This window comes from Oncorhynchus masou, chromosome 28 (assembly GCF_036934945.1).
Source record: "Oncorhynchus masou masou isolate Uvic2021 chromosome 28, UVic_Omas_1.1, whole genome shotgun sequence".
Lineage (NCBI taxonomy): Eukaryota > Metazoa > Chordata > Actinopteri > Salmoniformes > Salmonidae > Oncorhynchus > Oncorhynchus masou.
In genome coordinates, this window is record NC_088239.1 from 862,643 (window position 1) to 880,552 (window position 17,910).

The following is a 17,910-nucleotide window of genomic DNA, read 5'->3' on the forward strand; positions in this document are numbered from 1 at the left end:
TCTGGTTTAGGAAGAGATAAGTCTGGTTTAGGAAGACATAAGTCTGGTTTAGGAAGAGATAAGTCTGGTTTAGCAAGAGATAAGTCTGGTTTAGGAAGACAGAAGTCTGGTTTAGGAAGACAGAAGTCTGGTTTAGGAAGACATAAGTCTTGGTTTAGGAAGACATAAGTCTTGGTTTAGGAAGAGATAAGTCTGGTTTAGGAAGAGATAAGTCTGGTTTAGGAAGAGATAAGTCTGGTTTAGGAAGAGATAAGTCTGGTTTAGGAAGAGATAAGTCTGGTTTAGGAAGACAGAAGTCTGGTTTAGAGAGGTCTTTCCTGTGTGGCTCAGTCGGTAGAGCATGGCGCTTGCAACGCCAAGCGTCGTGGGTTCGATTCCCGGGTTCGATTCCCGCTGGGGCCACCCATATGTAAAAAAAAAAAGTAGTGGCCCCAGCCGACTTGTAAGTCGCTTTGGACAAAAGCGTCTGCTAAATGGGATATATTATATTATATTTAAAACAGATCCTTTACGGTTTATTTTACACACAACTATTCACTCACATAACCCATAAACCCTGGCCCTGACAACCAGGTATACTCCCTAGTAACACATAAACCCTGGCCCTGACAACCAGGTATACTAACTAGTAACCCATAAACCCTGGCCCTAACAACCAGGTATACTAACTAGTAACCCATAAACCCTGGCCCTGACAACCAGGTATACTAACTAGTAACCCATATACACTGACAACCTAGTAAACTATCTAGTAACCCATAAACCCTGGCCCTGACAACCTGGTATACTACCTAGTAACCGAGAAACCCTGGCCCTGACAACCAGGTATACTACCTAGTAACCCATAAACCCTGGCCCTGACAACCAGGTATACTAACTAGTAACCCATAAACCCTGGCCCTGACAACCAGGTAAACTAACTAGTAACCCATAAACCCTGGCCCTGACAACCTAGTAAACTATCTAGTAACCCATAAACCCTGGCCCTGACAACCAGGTATACTACCTAGTAACCCATAAACCCTGGCCCTGACAACCAGGTATACTACCTAGTAACCCATAAACCCTGGCCCTGACAACCAGGTATACTACCTAGTAACCCATAAACCCTGGCCCTGACAACCTAGTAAACTATCTAGTAACCCATAAACCCTGGCCCTGACAACCAGGTATACTACCTAGTAACCCATAAACCCTGGCCCTGACAACCAGGTATACTACCTAGTAACCCATAAACCCTGGCCCTGACAACCAGGTATACTACCTAGTAACCCATAAACCCTGGCCCTGACAACCAGGTATACTACCTAGTAACCCATAAACCCTGGCCCTGACAACCAGGTATACTACCTAGTAACCCATAAACCCTGGCCCTGACAACCAGGTATACTACCTAGTAACCCATAAACCCTGGCCCTGACAACCAGGTATACTAACTAGTAACCCATAAACCCTGGCCCTGACAACCAGGTATACTATCTAGTAACACATAAACCCTGGCCCTGACAACCAGGTATACTAACTAGTAACCCATAAACCCTGGCCCTGACAACCAGGTATACTAACTAGTAACCCATAAACCCTGGCCCTGACAACCTGGTAAACTAACTAATAACCCATAATCCCTGGCCCTGACAACCTAGTAACCCATATACCCAGGCTATGAAAACCTAGTAAACTATCTAGTAACCCATATACCCTGACAACCTAGTAAACTATATTGTAACCAAATATACCCTGGCCCTGACAACATAGTAAACTATCTAGTAACCCATATACCCTGACAACCTAGTAAACTATCTAGTAACCCATATACCCTGACAACCTAGTAAACTATCTAGTAACCCATATACCCTGGCCCTGACAACATAGTAAACTATCTAGTATCCCATATACCCTGGCCCTGACAACCTAGTAAACCATTTAGTAACCCATATACCCTGACAACCTAGTAAACTATCTAGTAACCCATATAACCTGACAACCTAGTAAACTATCTAGTAACCCATAAACCCAGGCTATGACAAACAAGTAAACTATCTAGTAACCCATATACCCTGACAACCTAGTAAACTATCTAGTAACCCATATACCCTGGCCCTGACAACATAGTAAACTATCTAGTAACCCATATACCCTGGCCCTGACAACCTAGTAAACTATCTAGTAACCCATATACCCTGGCCCTGACAACCTAGTAAACCATCTAGTAACCCATATACCCTGGCCCTGACAACATAGTAAACTATCTAGTAACCCATATACCCAGGCTATGACAACCTAGTAAACTATCTAGTAACCCATATACCCTGGCCCTGACAACCTAGTAAACCATCTAGTAACCCATATACCCTGGCCCTGACAACATAGTAAACTATCTAGTAACCCATATACCCAGGCTATGACAACCTAGTAAACTATCCAGTAACCCATAAACCCTGGCCCTGACAACCTGGTAAACTAACTAGTAACCCATATACCCTGGCAACCTAGTAAACAATCTAGTAACCCATAAACCCAGGCTATGACAACCTAGTACACTAACTAGTAACCCATATACACTGACAACCTAGTAAACTATCTAGTAACCCATAAACCCTGGCCCTGACAACCTAGTAAACTAACTAGTAACCCATAAACCCTGGCCCTGACAACCTAGTACACTATCTGGTAACCCATATACCCTGGCCCTGACAACCTAGTAAACTAACTAGTAACCCATATACCCTGGCAACCTAGTAAACAATCTAGTAACCCATAAACCCAGGCTATGACAACCTAGTACACTAACTAGTAACCCATATACACTGACAACCTAGTAAACTATCTAGTAACCCATAAACCCTGGCCCTGACAACCAGGTATACTACCTAGTAACCCATAAACCCTGGCCCTGACAACCTAGTACACTATCTAGTAACCCATATACCCTGGCCCTGACAACCTAGTAAACTAACTAGTAACCCATATACCATGGCCCTGACAACCTAGTAAACTATCTAGTAATCCATATACCCTGGCAACCTAGTAAACTATCTAGTAACCCATATACCCTGGCCCTGACAACCTAGTAAACTATCTAGTAACCCATTAACCCTGGCCCTGACAACCTAGTAAACTAACTAGTAACCCATAAACCCTGACAACTTAGTAAACTAACTAGTAACCCATAAACCCTGGCCCTGACAACCTAGTAAACTAACTAGTAACCCATAAACCCTGACAACCTAGTAAACTAACTAGTAACCCATAAACCCAGGCTATGACAACCTAGTACACTAACTAGTAACCCATATACCCTAGCCCTGACAACCTAGTAAACTATCTAGTAACCCACATACCCTGGCTCTGACAATCTAGTAAACTATCTAGTAACCCATTAACCCTGGCCCTGACAACCTATTAAACTAACTAGTAACCCATAAACCCAGGCCCTGACAACATAGTAAACTATCTAGTAACCCATATACCCTGGCCCTGACAACCTAGTAAACTAACTAGTAACCCATAAACCCAGGCCCTGACAACCTAGTAAACTATCTAGTAACCCATAGACCCTGGCCCTGACAACCTAGTAAACTATCTAGTAACCCATAAACCCAGGCCTTGACAACCTAGTAAACTAACTAGTAACCCATATACCCTGGCCCTGACAACCGAGTAAACTATCTAGTAACCCATATGCCCTGGCCCTGGCAACCTAGTAAACCATCTAGTAACCCATATACCCTGGCAACCTAGTAAACTAACTAGTAACCCATATACCCAGGCTATGACAACCTAGTAAACTATCTAGTAATCCATATACACTGGCAACCTAGTAAACTATCTAGTAACCCATATACCCTGGCCCTGACAACCTAGTAAACTATCTAGTAACCCATTAACCCTGGCCCTGACAACCTAGTAAACTAACTAGTAACCCATAAACCCTGACAACCTAGTAAACTAACTAGAAACCCATAAACCCTGACAACCTAGTAAACTAACTAGTAACCCATAAACCCAGGCTATGACAACCTAGTACACTAACTAGTAACCCATATACCCTGGCCCTGACAATCTAGTAAACTATCTAGTAACCCATTAACCCTGGCCCTGACAACCTATTAAACTAACTAGTAACCCATAAACCCAGGCCCTGACAACCTAGTAAACTATCTAGTAACCCATATACCCTGGCCCTGACAACCTAGTAAACTAACTAGTAACCCATAAACCCAGGCCCTGACAACCTAGTAAACTATCTAGTAACCCATATTCCCTGGCCCTGACAACCTAGTAAACTATCTAGTAACCCATAAACCCAGGCCTTGACAACCTAGTAAACTAACTAGTAACCCATAAACCCTGGCAACCTAGTAAACTATCTAGTAACCCATATACCCTGGCCCTGACAACCTAGTAAACTATCTAGTAACCCATAAACCCAGGCCTTGACAACCTAGTAAACTAACTAGTAACCCATATACCCTGGCCCTGACAACCGAGTAAACTATCTAGTAACCCATATACCCTGGCCCTGACAACCTAGTAAACCATCTAGTAACCCATATACCCTGGCAACCTAGTAAACTAACTAGTAACCCATATACCCAGGCTATGACAACCTAGTAAACTATCTAGTAATCCATATACACTGGCAACCTAGTAAACTATCTAGTAACCCATATACCCTGGCCCTGACAACCTAGTAAACTATCTAGTAACCCATTAACCCTGGCCCTGACAACCTAGTAAACTAACTAGTAACCCATAAACCCTGACAACCTAGTAAACTAACTAGTAACCCATAAACCCAGGCTATGACAACCTAGTACACTAACTAGTAACCCATATACCCTGGCCCTGACAACCTAGTAAACTAACTAGTAACCCATAAACCCAGGCCCTGATAACCTAGTAAACTATCTAGTAACCCATATACCCTGGCCCTGACAACCTAGTAAACTATCTAGTAACCCATTAACCCTGGCCCTGACAACCTAGTAAACTAACTAGTAACCCATAAACCCAGGCCCTGATAACCTAGTAAACTATCTAGTAACCCATATACCCTGGCCCTGACAACCTAGTAAACTATCTAGTAACCCATTAACCCTGGCCCTGACAACCTAGTAAACTAACTAGTAACCCATAAACCCAGGCCCTGACAACCTAGTAAACTAACTAGTAACCTATAAACCCAGGCTATGACAACCTAGTAAACTAACTAGTAACCCATAATCCCTGACAACCTAGTAAACTATTTAGTAACCCATATACCCTGGCCCTGACAACATAGTAAACTATCTAGGAGCTTTCACCATTTAAAGGTATAATTTTGTGGCACTGTGGCTTCCATGAAACAGATCAGTGTGTGAGAAATACTCCTAAATGTACAAATCACCCAGAATGTTGATATACAGGAGTGATAGTTTATAGGAAGAACCCAACCCCATTGGTTGAGGACAGGACACTCACACACGCTTGCTCTGCACGATGTCGATGTAGTCTTCAGAACGGGCATAATAACCATCCAGACTCAACGCCCCCCAGAAGTTGGACCACAGCTTGCCATGACGAGTGACAAGGGGACCAATTATTTTCCTGCAGAAAAGAGAAGAAGAAGAAGGGGAAAATATTTGATATAGAGGAGACATAACCCACTCTAATAAACTATTCCAAACAGGAACATTTTATATTTGGCTAGAAAATAATAAGGAAATTATGTCAACAGAGAAAAATGGCCTCACATGTGTTACCTACAGTATATCCCACCAATAGAATTCCCCACACTTTAACGATGAGAGCTTCTCCATCCTAGAGAGGAAGATCAATCCTTTCCAGCCTCAGAAACATGTACTAGTCTGTGGCGACCTAAATGCCAGAACCAGACAAGAACCTGACACCCTCAGCACACAGGAGGACAAACACCTACCTGGAGGTGACAGCATTCACTCCAAAATATGTCCCCCTAGAAACAACTATTTCAAACCTACCAACAAAAATGGTTCACAACTTCTGCAGTTATGTCGCACGCTGGGTCTGTACATAGTCAATGGTAGGCTTCGAGGGGACTAATTTGGTAGGTACACTTATAGCACATCCCAGTTATATGTTTGATTATTTTATCACTGATCTCAACCCAGAGCCTCTTAGACCGTTCAGTCAGCCCATTAACACCCCTATCAGATGACAGCAAAACCCCAGTCTCTCTGAACAGAGCTATAACTCAATCATGAGGCATCAAAGCCAAAGGATCTGAATAATTTTAAGAAATGGTATAGATGGAAGGAAAGTAGTGTGGAAACCTACAAAAAAACTATTAGGCAACAACAAATTCAATCCCTTTTAGACAACTTCCTGGAGAAAACATTTCACTGTAATTTTTAAAAAATGTAACTAGATAAGTCTGTTCAGAACAAATTCTTAATTTCAATGACAGTCTAGGAACAGTGGATTAACTGCCTTGTTCAGATCAACAGATTGTTACCTTGTCAGCTTGCGGATTTGATCTTGCATCCTTTCAGTTACAAAGACCCTCCTAGTCATAGACTGTTCTCTCTTCTACCGCATGGCAAGCGGTACCGGAGTGCCAAGTCTAGGACAAATGGCTTCTCAACAGTTTTTATCCCCAAGCCATAAGACTTCTGAACAGGTAATGAAATGGTTACCAGGACTATTTGCATTGTGTCCCCTACCCCTCTTTTTACACTGCTGCTACTCTCTGTTCATCATATATCCATAGTCACTTTAACTATACATTCATGTACATACTACCTCAATTGGCCCGACCAACCAGTGCTCCCGCACATTGTCTAACCGGGCTATCTGCATTGTGTCCCACCATCCGCCACCCCCCTCTTTTACACTACTGCTACTCTCTATTCATCATATATGCATAGTCACTTTAACCATAGTCAGCTTAACGATACCTACATGTACATACTACCTCAATCAGCCTGACTAACAGGTATAGAGCCTCGCTACTCTTTTTGCAAATGTCTTTTTACTGTTGGTTTATTTGTTTTGTTTCTTCACACACACACACACACACACACACACACACACACACACACACACACACACACACACACACACACACACACTTTTTTTCCCACACCATTGGTTAGAGCCTGCATTTAGTATTCAGCATTTCACTGTAACTCTACACCTGTTGTATTCGGCGCACATGACAAATAAACTTTGAACACTAACCTGCCGCCTTCACCTTCACCTTCACCCCACCTTCACCTATCCCCCTCCTTCACCTACAGCCCACCTTCACCTACAGCCCACCTTCACCCCACCTTCACCTCCCCTCCTTCACCTACACTTCACCCCACCTTCACCCCTCCACCTTCACCCCTCCTTCACCTTCACCCCACCTTCACCTCTTCACTGTAATAGTGTAGTGTAAACTTTGCAGTATAAAGCCTAAGACTATATTTGACTTTTCAGCTTCCCTATCAAATCTAAAAATTGCAAATCAGACAACCTAAGAAAATCAACAACAATGACAAATGATTTGAAGAAGAATACAAAAACCTAAAAATGAAATTGCAAAACCGATCCAACCAAAAACATAGAGACCCAGAAAACCTGAGTCTACACCTTCACTATGGTGAATCACTATAACAACACAGAAATACACTATGGAAAAAGAAGGAACAGCACGTCAGAAATTAGCTCAATGTAATTGAATAATCCATCGAAGCTAACCACTTGGAACACACTAAACAAACAACAACACAAATAGTTATCCATCCAAAACGGAGAGGTGTGGATAAACCACTTCTCCAATCTTTTTGTCTCTTTACCAAAGAACAAACAGCAAAAACATTTACATGATGAAATACAAATCTTTGAATCAACTATTAAAGATTACCAGAACCTACAGGATTCTCCAATTACATTGAATGAACTACAGGACAAAATAAAAACCCTCCAACCCCAAAAGACCTGTGGTGTTGATGGTATCCTACATGAAATAACAAAAATATACAGACCACAAATTATTAAACATCATCCTCAGCTCTGGCATCTTCCCCAATATTTGGAACCAAGGACTGACAACCTCAATCCACAAAAGTGGAGACAAATTTGACCCCAATATCTGCCATGGGATATGAGTCAACAGCAACCTTGGAAAAATACTCTGCATTATAATTAACAGCAGACTTCTACATTTCCTCAGTGCAAACAATGTACTGAGTAAATGTCAAATTTCTTTTTTTTAACAAATTACCGTACGATATATCACGTATGCACACCCTAATAGACAAACAAATAAAAACAAAACACCTCAAATTGGACGAAGAGTTCTTCTTCAATGAGTCGGGCATGACGAAGACTACTGCACGACACCCAGCCAGGACCCAATCCCCGTGATTTGCAACGAGTGGCTAATCTGCCCTCTGTTCTGCTCGCTAATGTTCAATCGCTGTAAAATAAATGGGACGAACTGAAAGCAGGTATATCCTACCAACGGAATATTAAAAACTGTAATATCTTATGTTTCACCGAGTCATGGCTGAACGACGACATTAAGAACGTAGAGCTGGTGGGTTATACACCATCGGCAAGACAGAACAGAAGCCTCTGGTAAGACACGGGACGGGGCCTATGTATTTATGTAAACAACAGCTGGTGCACGATATCTAAGGAAGTCTCAAGGTTTTGCTCGCTTCATGATAAGCTGTAGACTGCACTATCTATTTTCGTAGAGGTCTACAGAAAACTGCATTCAATTAGCTGTATTCCACCAAACAAACAGGAAAACGCTCATCCAGAGGTGGTGCCACCTAGTGGGCGGGGGCTTTAATGCAAGTAATCTTAAGTCAGTTCTGCTGAATTTCTATCAGCATGTTAAATGTCTAACCAGAGGGAAAAAAAACATTCTGGACTACCTTTACTCCACACACAGAGACACATACAAAACTCTCCCTCGCCCTGCATTTGGCAAATCTGACCATAACTCCATCCTCCTGATTTCTACTAACAAGCTAAAATTATAGCAGGAAGCACAAGTGACTCGGCCAATAAATAAAGTGGTCAGATGTAGCAGATGCTAAACTACAGGATTGTTTTGCTAACACAGACTGTAATATGTTCCGGGATTCTTCCGATGACATTGAAGAGAACACCACATCAGCCACTGGCAACATTTGCACGGACGCTAATAACAAATCCCACTATGCCCTCCGATGAACCATCAAACAGGCAAAGCATCAGTACAGGAATAAGATCGAATCCTACAACTCCGGCTCCAACGCTCGTCGGATGTGGCAGAGCTTGCACACTATTGCAGACTACAAAGGGAAGCACAGCCGCGAGCTGCCCAGTGACACGAGCCTACCAGACGAGCTAAATAACTTCTACGCTTGCTTCGAGGCAAGTAACACTGAAACATGCGTCAGAGCACCAGCTATTTCGGATGACTGCGTGATCACGTTCTCCGCAGACAATGTGAGTTAGACCTTTAAACAGGTCAAAATTCACAAGGCCGCTCGGCCAGATGGATTACCAGGACGTGTGCTCCAAGCATGCGATGAACCAACTGGCAAGTGTCGTCACTGACATTTTCAACCTCTCCCTGTCTGAGTCTGTAATACCAACATGTTTCAAGCAGACCACCATAGGGCCTGTGCCCAAGAACACTAAGGTAACCTGCCTAAATAACTACCGACCCGTAGCACTCACGTCTGTAGCCATGAAATGCTTTGAAAAACTGGCCATGGCTCAAATAAACACGATTATCCCAGAAACCCACTCCAATTTCCACACAAAGAGATCCACAGATGATGCACTCTCTATTGCACTCCACACTGCCCTTTCCCACCTTGACAAAATAAGCACCTTTGTGAGAATGCTATTCATTGACTACAGCTCATCATTCAACACTATAGTGCCCTCAAATCTCATCACTCAGCTAAGGACCCTGGAACTAAGCACCTCCCTCTGCTAGACTTCATGACGGGCCGCCCCCCGTAACAACACATCAACACAAGGGCATATGCTCAGTCCTCTCCTGTCCTCTCCTGTACTCCCTGTTCACCCACGACTGCATGGTCAGGCACAACTCCAACAACACCTGTTGTATTTGGCGCATGTGACAAATACATTTGATTTGATTTGATTTGTTAAACTTCAAAAAAGCTTGGAGGAAAAAATACAAACATTACACAAATAAAATTTGCAAAAATCACACACGTTTCTTTCCACTGGGGTGAGACAGGGATGCAGCTTAAGCCCCACCCTCTTCCTTTTTTTCCTTTTTTTTGTTGTTGAATTTTACCCCCTTTTCTCCCCAATTTCGTGGTATCCAATTGTTTTAGTAGCTACTATCTTGGCTCATCGCTACAACTCCCGTACGGGCTCGGGAGAGACGAAGGTTGAAAGTCACTGCTTCTTAACTTCTTGATACTATCAGATTTTTAAAATATGCTTTTGAACCATAGCAAATCAAGCATTTGTGTAAGAGTATTGCAAGCTAGCTTAGCTTTTTGCATAGCATTTAGAACGCAACATTTTCACAAAAACCAGATCACCAAATAAATAATATCATTTACCTTTGAAGAACTTCGGATGTTTTCAATGAGGAGACTCAGTTACATAGCAAATGTTCAGTTTTTCCTGAAAGAATCTTTGTGTAGGAGAAATCGCTCCGTTTTGTACATCACATTTGGCTACCGAAACGAACCGAAAATTCAGTCACCAAAACGTCAAACTTTTTCCAAATTAACTCCATAATATCGACCGAAACATGGCAAACGTTGTTTAGAATCAATACCCAAGGTGTTTTTTCACATATCTCTTCATTGATATGCCGTTCGTGGAAGCCTGCTTTCATCTCAGAATCCCATGGAAAAATACCAGCAGCTGAAAATGACGCACCAATTTCGACGGAGGACACCGGGCGGACACCTGGCAAATGTAGTCTCTTATGGTCAATCTTCCAATGATATGCCTACAAATACGTCACAATGCTGCAGACACCTTGGGGAAACAATAGATAGGGCAGGCTCATTCCTGTCGCATTCACAGCCATATAAGGAGACAATGAAAAACAGAGCCTCAAAAATCCTGCTCATTTCCTGGTTGCAGTATCATCTTGGTTTTGCCTGTAGCTCCTGTTCTGGGGCACTCACAGACAATATCTTTGCAGTTCTGGAAACTTCAGAGTGTTTTCTTTCCAAAGCTATCAATTATATGCATAGTCGAGCATCTTTTTGTGACAAAATATCTTGTTTAAAACGGGAACGTTTTTCATCCAAAAATGAAATACTGCCCCCAGAGTTTCAAGAGGTTATTAACACTGCACGCATCCAACCCGGAAGCCAGCCGCACCAATGTGTCGGAGGAAACACCGTTCACCTGGCAACCTTGGTTAGCGCACACTGCGCCCGGCCCGCCACAGGAGTCGCTGGTGCGCGATGAGACAAGGATATCCCTACCGGCCAAACCCTCCCTAACCCGGGCGACGCTAGGCCAATTGTGCGTCGCCCCACGGACCTCCCGGTCGCGGCCGGTTACGACAGAGCCTGGGCACCAACCCAGAGTCTCTGGTGGCACAGCTGGCGCTGCAGTACAGCACCCTTAACCAATGCGCCACCTGGGAGGCCCAAGTCCCACCCTCTTCAACATATATATCAACGAATTGGCGCGGGCACTGGAACAGTCTGCAGCACCCACCCTACTAGAATCTGAAGTCAAATGTCTCCTGTTTGCTGATGATCTGGTTCTTCTGTCACCAACCAAGGAGGGCCTACCACAGCACCTAGATCTGTCCCCGACCAAGGAGGGCCTACAACAGCACCTAGATCTGTCCCCAACCAAGGAGGGCCCACAGCAGCACCTCGATCTGTCCCCAACCAAGGAGGGCCCACAGCAGCACCTAGATTTGTCCCCAACCAATGAGGGCCCACAGCAGCACCTAGATCTGTCCCCAACCAATGAGGGCCCACAGCAGCACCTAGATCTGTCCCCAACCAATGAGGGCCCACAGCAGCAACTAGATCTGTCCCCAACCAATGAGGGCCTACAGCAGCACCTAGATCTGTCCCCAACCAAGGAGGGCCTACAGCAGCACCTAGATCTGTCCCCAACCAAGGAGGGCCTACAGCAGCACCTAGATCTGTCCCCAACCAATGAGGGCCCACAGCAGCACCTAGATATGTCCCCAATCAATGAGGGCCCACAGCAGCGCCTAGATATGTCCCCAACCAATGAGGGCCCACAGTAGCACCTAGATCTGTCCCCGACCAAGGAGGGCCTACAACAGCACCTAGATCTGTCCCCAACCAAGGAGGGCCCACAGCAGCACCTCGATCTGTCCCCAACCAAGGAGGGCCCACAGCAGCACCTCGATCTGTCCCCAACCAATGAGGGCCTACAACAGCACCTAGATCTGTCCCCAACCAAGGAGGGCCCACAGCAGCACCTCGATCTGTCCCCAACCAAGGAGGGCCCACAGCAGCACCTCGATCTGTCCCCAACCAATGAGGGCCCACAACAGCACCTAGATTTGTCCCCAACCAATGAGGGCCCACAGCAGCACCTAGATCTGTCCCCAACCAATGAGGGCCTACAGCAGCACCTAGATCTGTCCCCAACCAATGAGGGCCCATAGTAGCACCTAGATCTGTCACCAACCAAGGAGGGCCCACAGCAGCACCTAGATCTTCTGCACAGATTCTGTCAGACCTGGGCCCTGAGAGTGAATCTCAGTAAGACAAAAATAATGGAATGCCAAAAAAGGTTCAGTTGCCAGGAGCACAACTACACATTCCATCTAGACACCATTGCCATAGAGCACACAAGAAACAATACATACCTTGGCCTAAACATCAGCGCCACAGATAACTTCCACAAAGCTGTGAACGATCTGAGAGACAAGGCAAGAGGGGCTTTCTATGCCATCAAAAGGAACATCAAATTCAACATACGAATTAGGATCTGGCTAGAAATACTTCAATCAGTTATAGAACCCATTGCCCTTTATGGTTGTGAGGACTGGGGTCCGCTCACCAACCAAGAATTCACAAAATAGGACAAACACCAAATTGAGAATGCATACAGAATTCTGCAAGAATATCTTCCAAGTACAACGTAAATCACAAAATAATGTCTTTATTCTTTTGAAACTTGTGTGAGTACAATATTTACTGTTCACTTTTTATTGTTTATTTCAATTTTGTTTATCCATTTCACTTGATTTGGCAATGTAAACATTTTTCCCATGCCAAGAAAGCTCTTTACTTGAACTGAGAGAGATAGAGACAAGGGGAGAGACAGAGACAGAGAGAGAGCAAGAGACAGAGCAAGAGACAGAGACAGAGCAAGAGACAGAGACAGAGACAGAGCGAGAGCGAGAGCGAGAGCGAGAGCGAGAGCGATGAGAGACAGAGACAGAGACACAGAGACACAGAGACACAGAGACACAGAGACACAGAGACACAGAGACACAGAGACAGAGAGACAGAGAGACAGAGAGACAGAGAGACAGAGACAGAGACAGAGACACAGAGACACAGAGACACAGAGACACAGAGACACAGAGACAGAGAGACAGAGAGACAGAGAGACAGAGAGAGGAGACAGAGAGGAGACAGAGACAGAGAGACAGAGGAGACAGAGAGGAGACAAAGAGTGTGTAATTCTGCCAAACAGGATATAACTAGGTGTCATTTCCCAGTCAGCCATCAGATATACTGGGTGTCTAGGGGTGTAACAGACATCCTGCAGCTCAGAACTCAACCCAAAGTGGCCCGGGAGGACTGCTACCAAGAGGGTAAAGCTAGAGCAGAACCTCACTGGGTCATATTACAGTAAACCAGACATATGCTGAATTCACACAGGCATTTTGCTGGCCAGTTCCTAAATGGTGGTGGGAAGACACAAGGCCGCTCGGTGTGAGTTTGCATTTAAATGCGTGAGACATAGACACACATCCCCGCTGTTGGAGCTCAAACACTGTATTTTTAAAGCCACGAACATCACGAAGAACGGAGCTATCGTGATTCCTGAGGGAAAACAACTTATATAGGATGCATTACCATAAATTACAGCGTTCATCTACAATATGGATACAATGCAGGAAATGGGATGGACGACAAGGAAATACTGAATGTCCAGGATTGTAGACAGATTGGAGAGTTCCCATGGCCTCTTTAAATAACCCAGAGGGCTTTCTCTTCGGGCCTCCAGGGTTAAGTCTTAAATAGCACCCTATTCCCTATGCCGTGCCCTACATTTTGACCAGGACCGACAGAGCTATAGGGATTAGAGTGCCATTTGGGACTCAAACCAGGGCTCCATTCTGTCACAGGTCTGCCACCACCACAAAGACATCTGGTTTAAAGAGACTTGAAAAATCAAGAGGAGGGAAAAGAGAGAAAAAACAGACAGACTGTATAAAACAGACAGACTGTATAAAACAGACAGACTGTATAAAACAGACAGACTGTATACAACAGACAGACTGTATAAAACAGACAGACTGTATAAAACAGACAGACTGTATACAACAGACATAGACTGTATACAACAGACAGACTGTATACAACAGACAGACTGTATACAACAGACAGACTGTATAAAACAGACAGACTGTATAAAACAGACAGACTGTATACAACAGACAGACTGTATACAACAGACAGACTGTATACAACAGACAGACTGTATACAACAGACAGACTGTATAAAACAGACAGACTGTATAAAACAGACAGACTGTATACAACAGACAGACTGTATAAAACAGACAGACTGTATAAAACAGACAGACTGTATAAAACAGACAGCCTGTATAAAACAGACAGACTGTATACAACAGACAGACTGTATAAAACAGACAGACTGTATAAAACAGACAGACTGTATAAAACAGACAGACTGTATAAAACAGACAGACTGTATACAACAGACAGACTGTATACAACAGACAGACTGTATACAACAGACAGACTGTATACAACAGACAGACTGTATACAACAGACAGACTGTATACAACAGACAGAATGTATAAAACAGACAGACTGTATAAAACAGACAGACTGTATAAAACAGACAGACTGTATAAAACAGACAGACTGTATAAAACAGACAGACTGTATACAACAGACAGACTGTATACAACAGACACAGACTGTATACAACAGACAGACTGTATAAAACAGACAGACTGTATAAAACAGGCATAGACTGTGTCATGACGTTGGCCTCTTTGGGTTTAGCAACCCCACCCCCCTCTCCCGGCCTCCTTCAACTAGGCTGCTGTGGTCAGAGGACCGCCCCTGAGGCCAGTCAGGCATCCTGGGACAGCCCTCTTCGGCCCTTCCGAATACAAACCCCCACTCGGGTTATCGATCAGCAGACCGAGCTTACCTCAATTACGAGATGGCTAAAGGTTGTAGACCTGGTTTTTCTCCATCAGGAGGACAAAGGTTGCAGACCAGGTTTTTCTCCATCAGGAGGACACAGGTTGTAGACCAGGTTTTTCTCCATCAGGAGGACACAGGTTGTAGACCATGTTTTTCTCCATCAGGAGGACACAGGTTGGAGACCAGGTTTTTCTCCATCAGGAGGACAAAGGTTGTAGACCATTGCTGAATCTTTTAACCATTCTCCTATCATTTCATGTAACCACATTTACCTTGTTGGTTTGTTTGTTTATGCATGTCTGTGAATTACTTAGTTAGTAATAAATAAATGATTGAAGACAATTGATGTATGGATGACTCATAGTGAAGACTGGGTTCGTGCAGATAACCAACAATTTACGACGTTTGGAATGAGACTGTCTTGAGGTAAAGTAAATAATTCATTAATTCCCAAGACTAATTGATCAGATATAATATCTGAAAAGTTATTTTAGGAAATATTAACTTTGTAATCTGAATATTTTTCCTTGTTGCCCCGACTACCTAGTTATTACGGTTACATGATTAATCAGTCTAATCACGTAATGACTAATTACAGAGAATCATTCATAAAAACTATCAGTCTTCAGTTAATGATAGTAAAGACACAACAACTGTACAAAACAGGCCCAGACTGTATTAAACAGACCCAGACTGTATTAAACAGGCCCAGACTGTATTAAACAGACCCAGACTGTATTAAACAGGCCCAGACTGTATTAAACAGGCCCAGACTGTATTAAACAGGCCCAGACTGTATTAAACAGGCCCAGACTGTATTAAACAGGCCCAGACTGTATTAAACAGACCCAGACTGTATTAAACAGACCCAGACTGTATTAAACAGACCCAGACTGTATTAAACAGGCCCAGACTGTATTAAACAGACCCAGACTGTATTAAACAGACCCAGACTGTATTAAACAGGCCCAGACTGTATTAAACAGACCCAGACTGTATTAAACAGGCCCAGACTGTATTAAACAGGCCCAGACTGTATTAAACAGGCCCAGACTGTATTAAACAGGCCCAGACTGTATTAAACAGGCCCAGACTGTATTAAACAGGCCCAGACTGTATTAAACAGACCCAGACTGTATTAAACAGGCCCAGACTGTATTAAACAGACCCAGACTGTATTAAACAGACCCAGACTGTATTAAACAGGCCCAGACTGTATACAACAGACAGACTGTATAAAACAGACAGACTGTATACAACAGACAGACTGTATACAACAGACAGACTGTATAAAACAGACAGAATGTATAAAACAGACAGACTGTATAAAACAGACAGACTGTATACAACAGACAGACTGTATACAACAGACAGACTGTATACAACAGACAGACTGTATTAAACAGGCCCAGACTGTATTAAACAGACCCAGACTGTATTAAACAGGCAGATACTATGGAAAAAATAATAATTGAAAAACACAAATCTAGTTGTTTCAACTAAATATTATGAAGTAGCTGGTCCCAGAGCCTGTTATAGAAGGTTATATTACAGAGCCTCCTATGAAAACATAACTCATAATTTAAAATGTTCACTCAACTAGATATAATTATTTGGGCATCTTAGCTAAAGAAATGCTGTGCACCTGGTTACAAACACACTTCACTGCTTTCAAAAAACAATGTTTCCAAATCACATATTTGACACAGGCTGATATCCATGATTACATTGTAAATGTTAATTTATACAGTAATTAATATTCAACATGTCCTTACCTTTGATTTGTACTCACAACCACTGGGTTCACCTCTTTCTGATTTTCCAGCTAAAACAACATGCCTGTGTCAATTACCAGTTAATCTGATTATTCTCCTTCAGCAGTCTGCAGCAGCAATATAACCTTCAACAGTAATATAACCTTCAGCAGTAATATAACCTTCAACAGTAATATAACCTTCAACAGTAATATAACCTTCATCAGTAATATAACCTTCAGCAGTAATATAACCTTCAACAGTCTGCAGCAGTAATATAACCTTCAACAGTAATATAACCTTCAGCAGTAATATAACCTTCAACAGTAATATAACCTTCAACAGTAATATAACCTTCAGCAGTAATATAACCTTCAGCAGTAACATAACCTTCATCCGTAATATAACCTTCAACAGTAATATAACCTTCATCAGTAATATAACCTTCAACAGTAATATAACCTTCAGCAGTAATATAACCTTCAGCAGTAATATAACCTTCAACAGTAATATAACCTTCAGCAGTAATATAACCTTCAACAGTAATATAACCTTCAACAGTAATATAACCTTCAACAGTAATATAAACTTCAGCAGTAATATAACCTTCAGCAGTAATATAACCTTCAGCAGTAATATAACCTTCAGCAGTAATATAACCTTCAACAGTAATATAACCTTCAACAGTAATATAACCTTCAACAGTAATATAACCTTCAACAGTAATATAACCTTCAACAGTAATATAACCTTCAGCAGTAATATAACCTTCAGCAGTAATATAACC

The 17,910-nt window shown here is 42.9% G+C and overlaps 1 protein-coding gene across 1 annotated transcript in view; it reads right to left on the reverse strand.

Moving 5' to 3' along the window:
- LOC135518474 (procollagen-lysine,2-oxoglutarate 5-dioxygenase 2-like) overlaps positions 1 to 17,910 on the reverse strand; it is an 88,026-nt gene that overhangs the window by 25,411 nt on the left and 44,705 nt on the right. Inside the window, exon 7 of the mRNA XM_064943647.1 lies at positions 5,464 to 5,589. Coding sequence (XP_064799719.1) covers positions 5,464 to 5,589 — 126 coding nt within the window. The remainder of the gene's footprint in view (positions 1 to 5,463; positions 5,590 to 17,910) is intronic.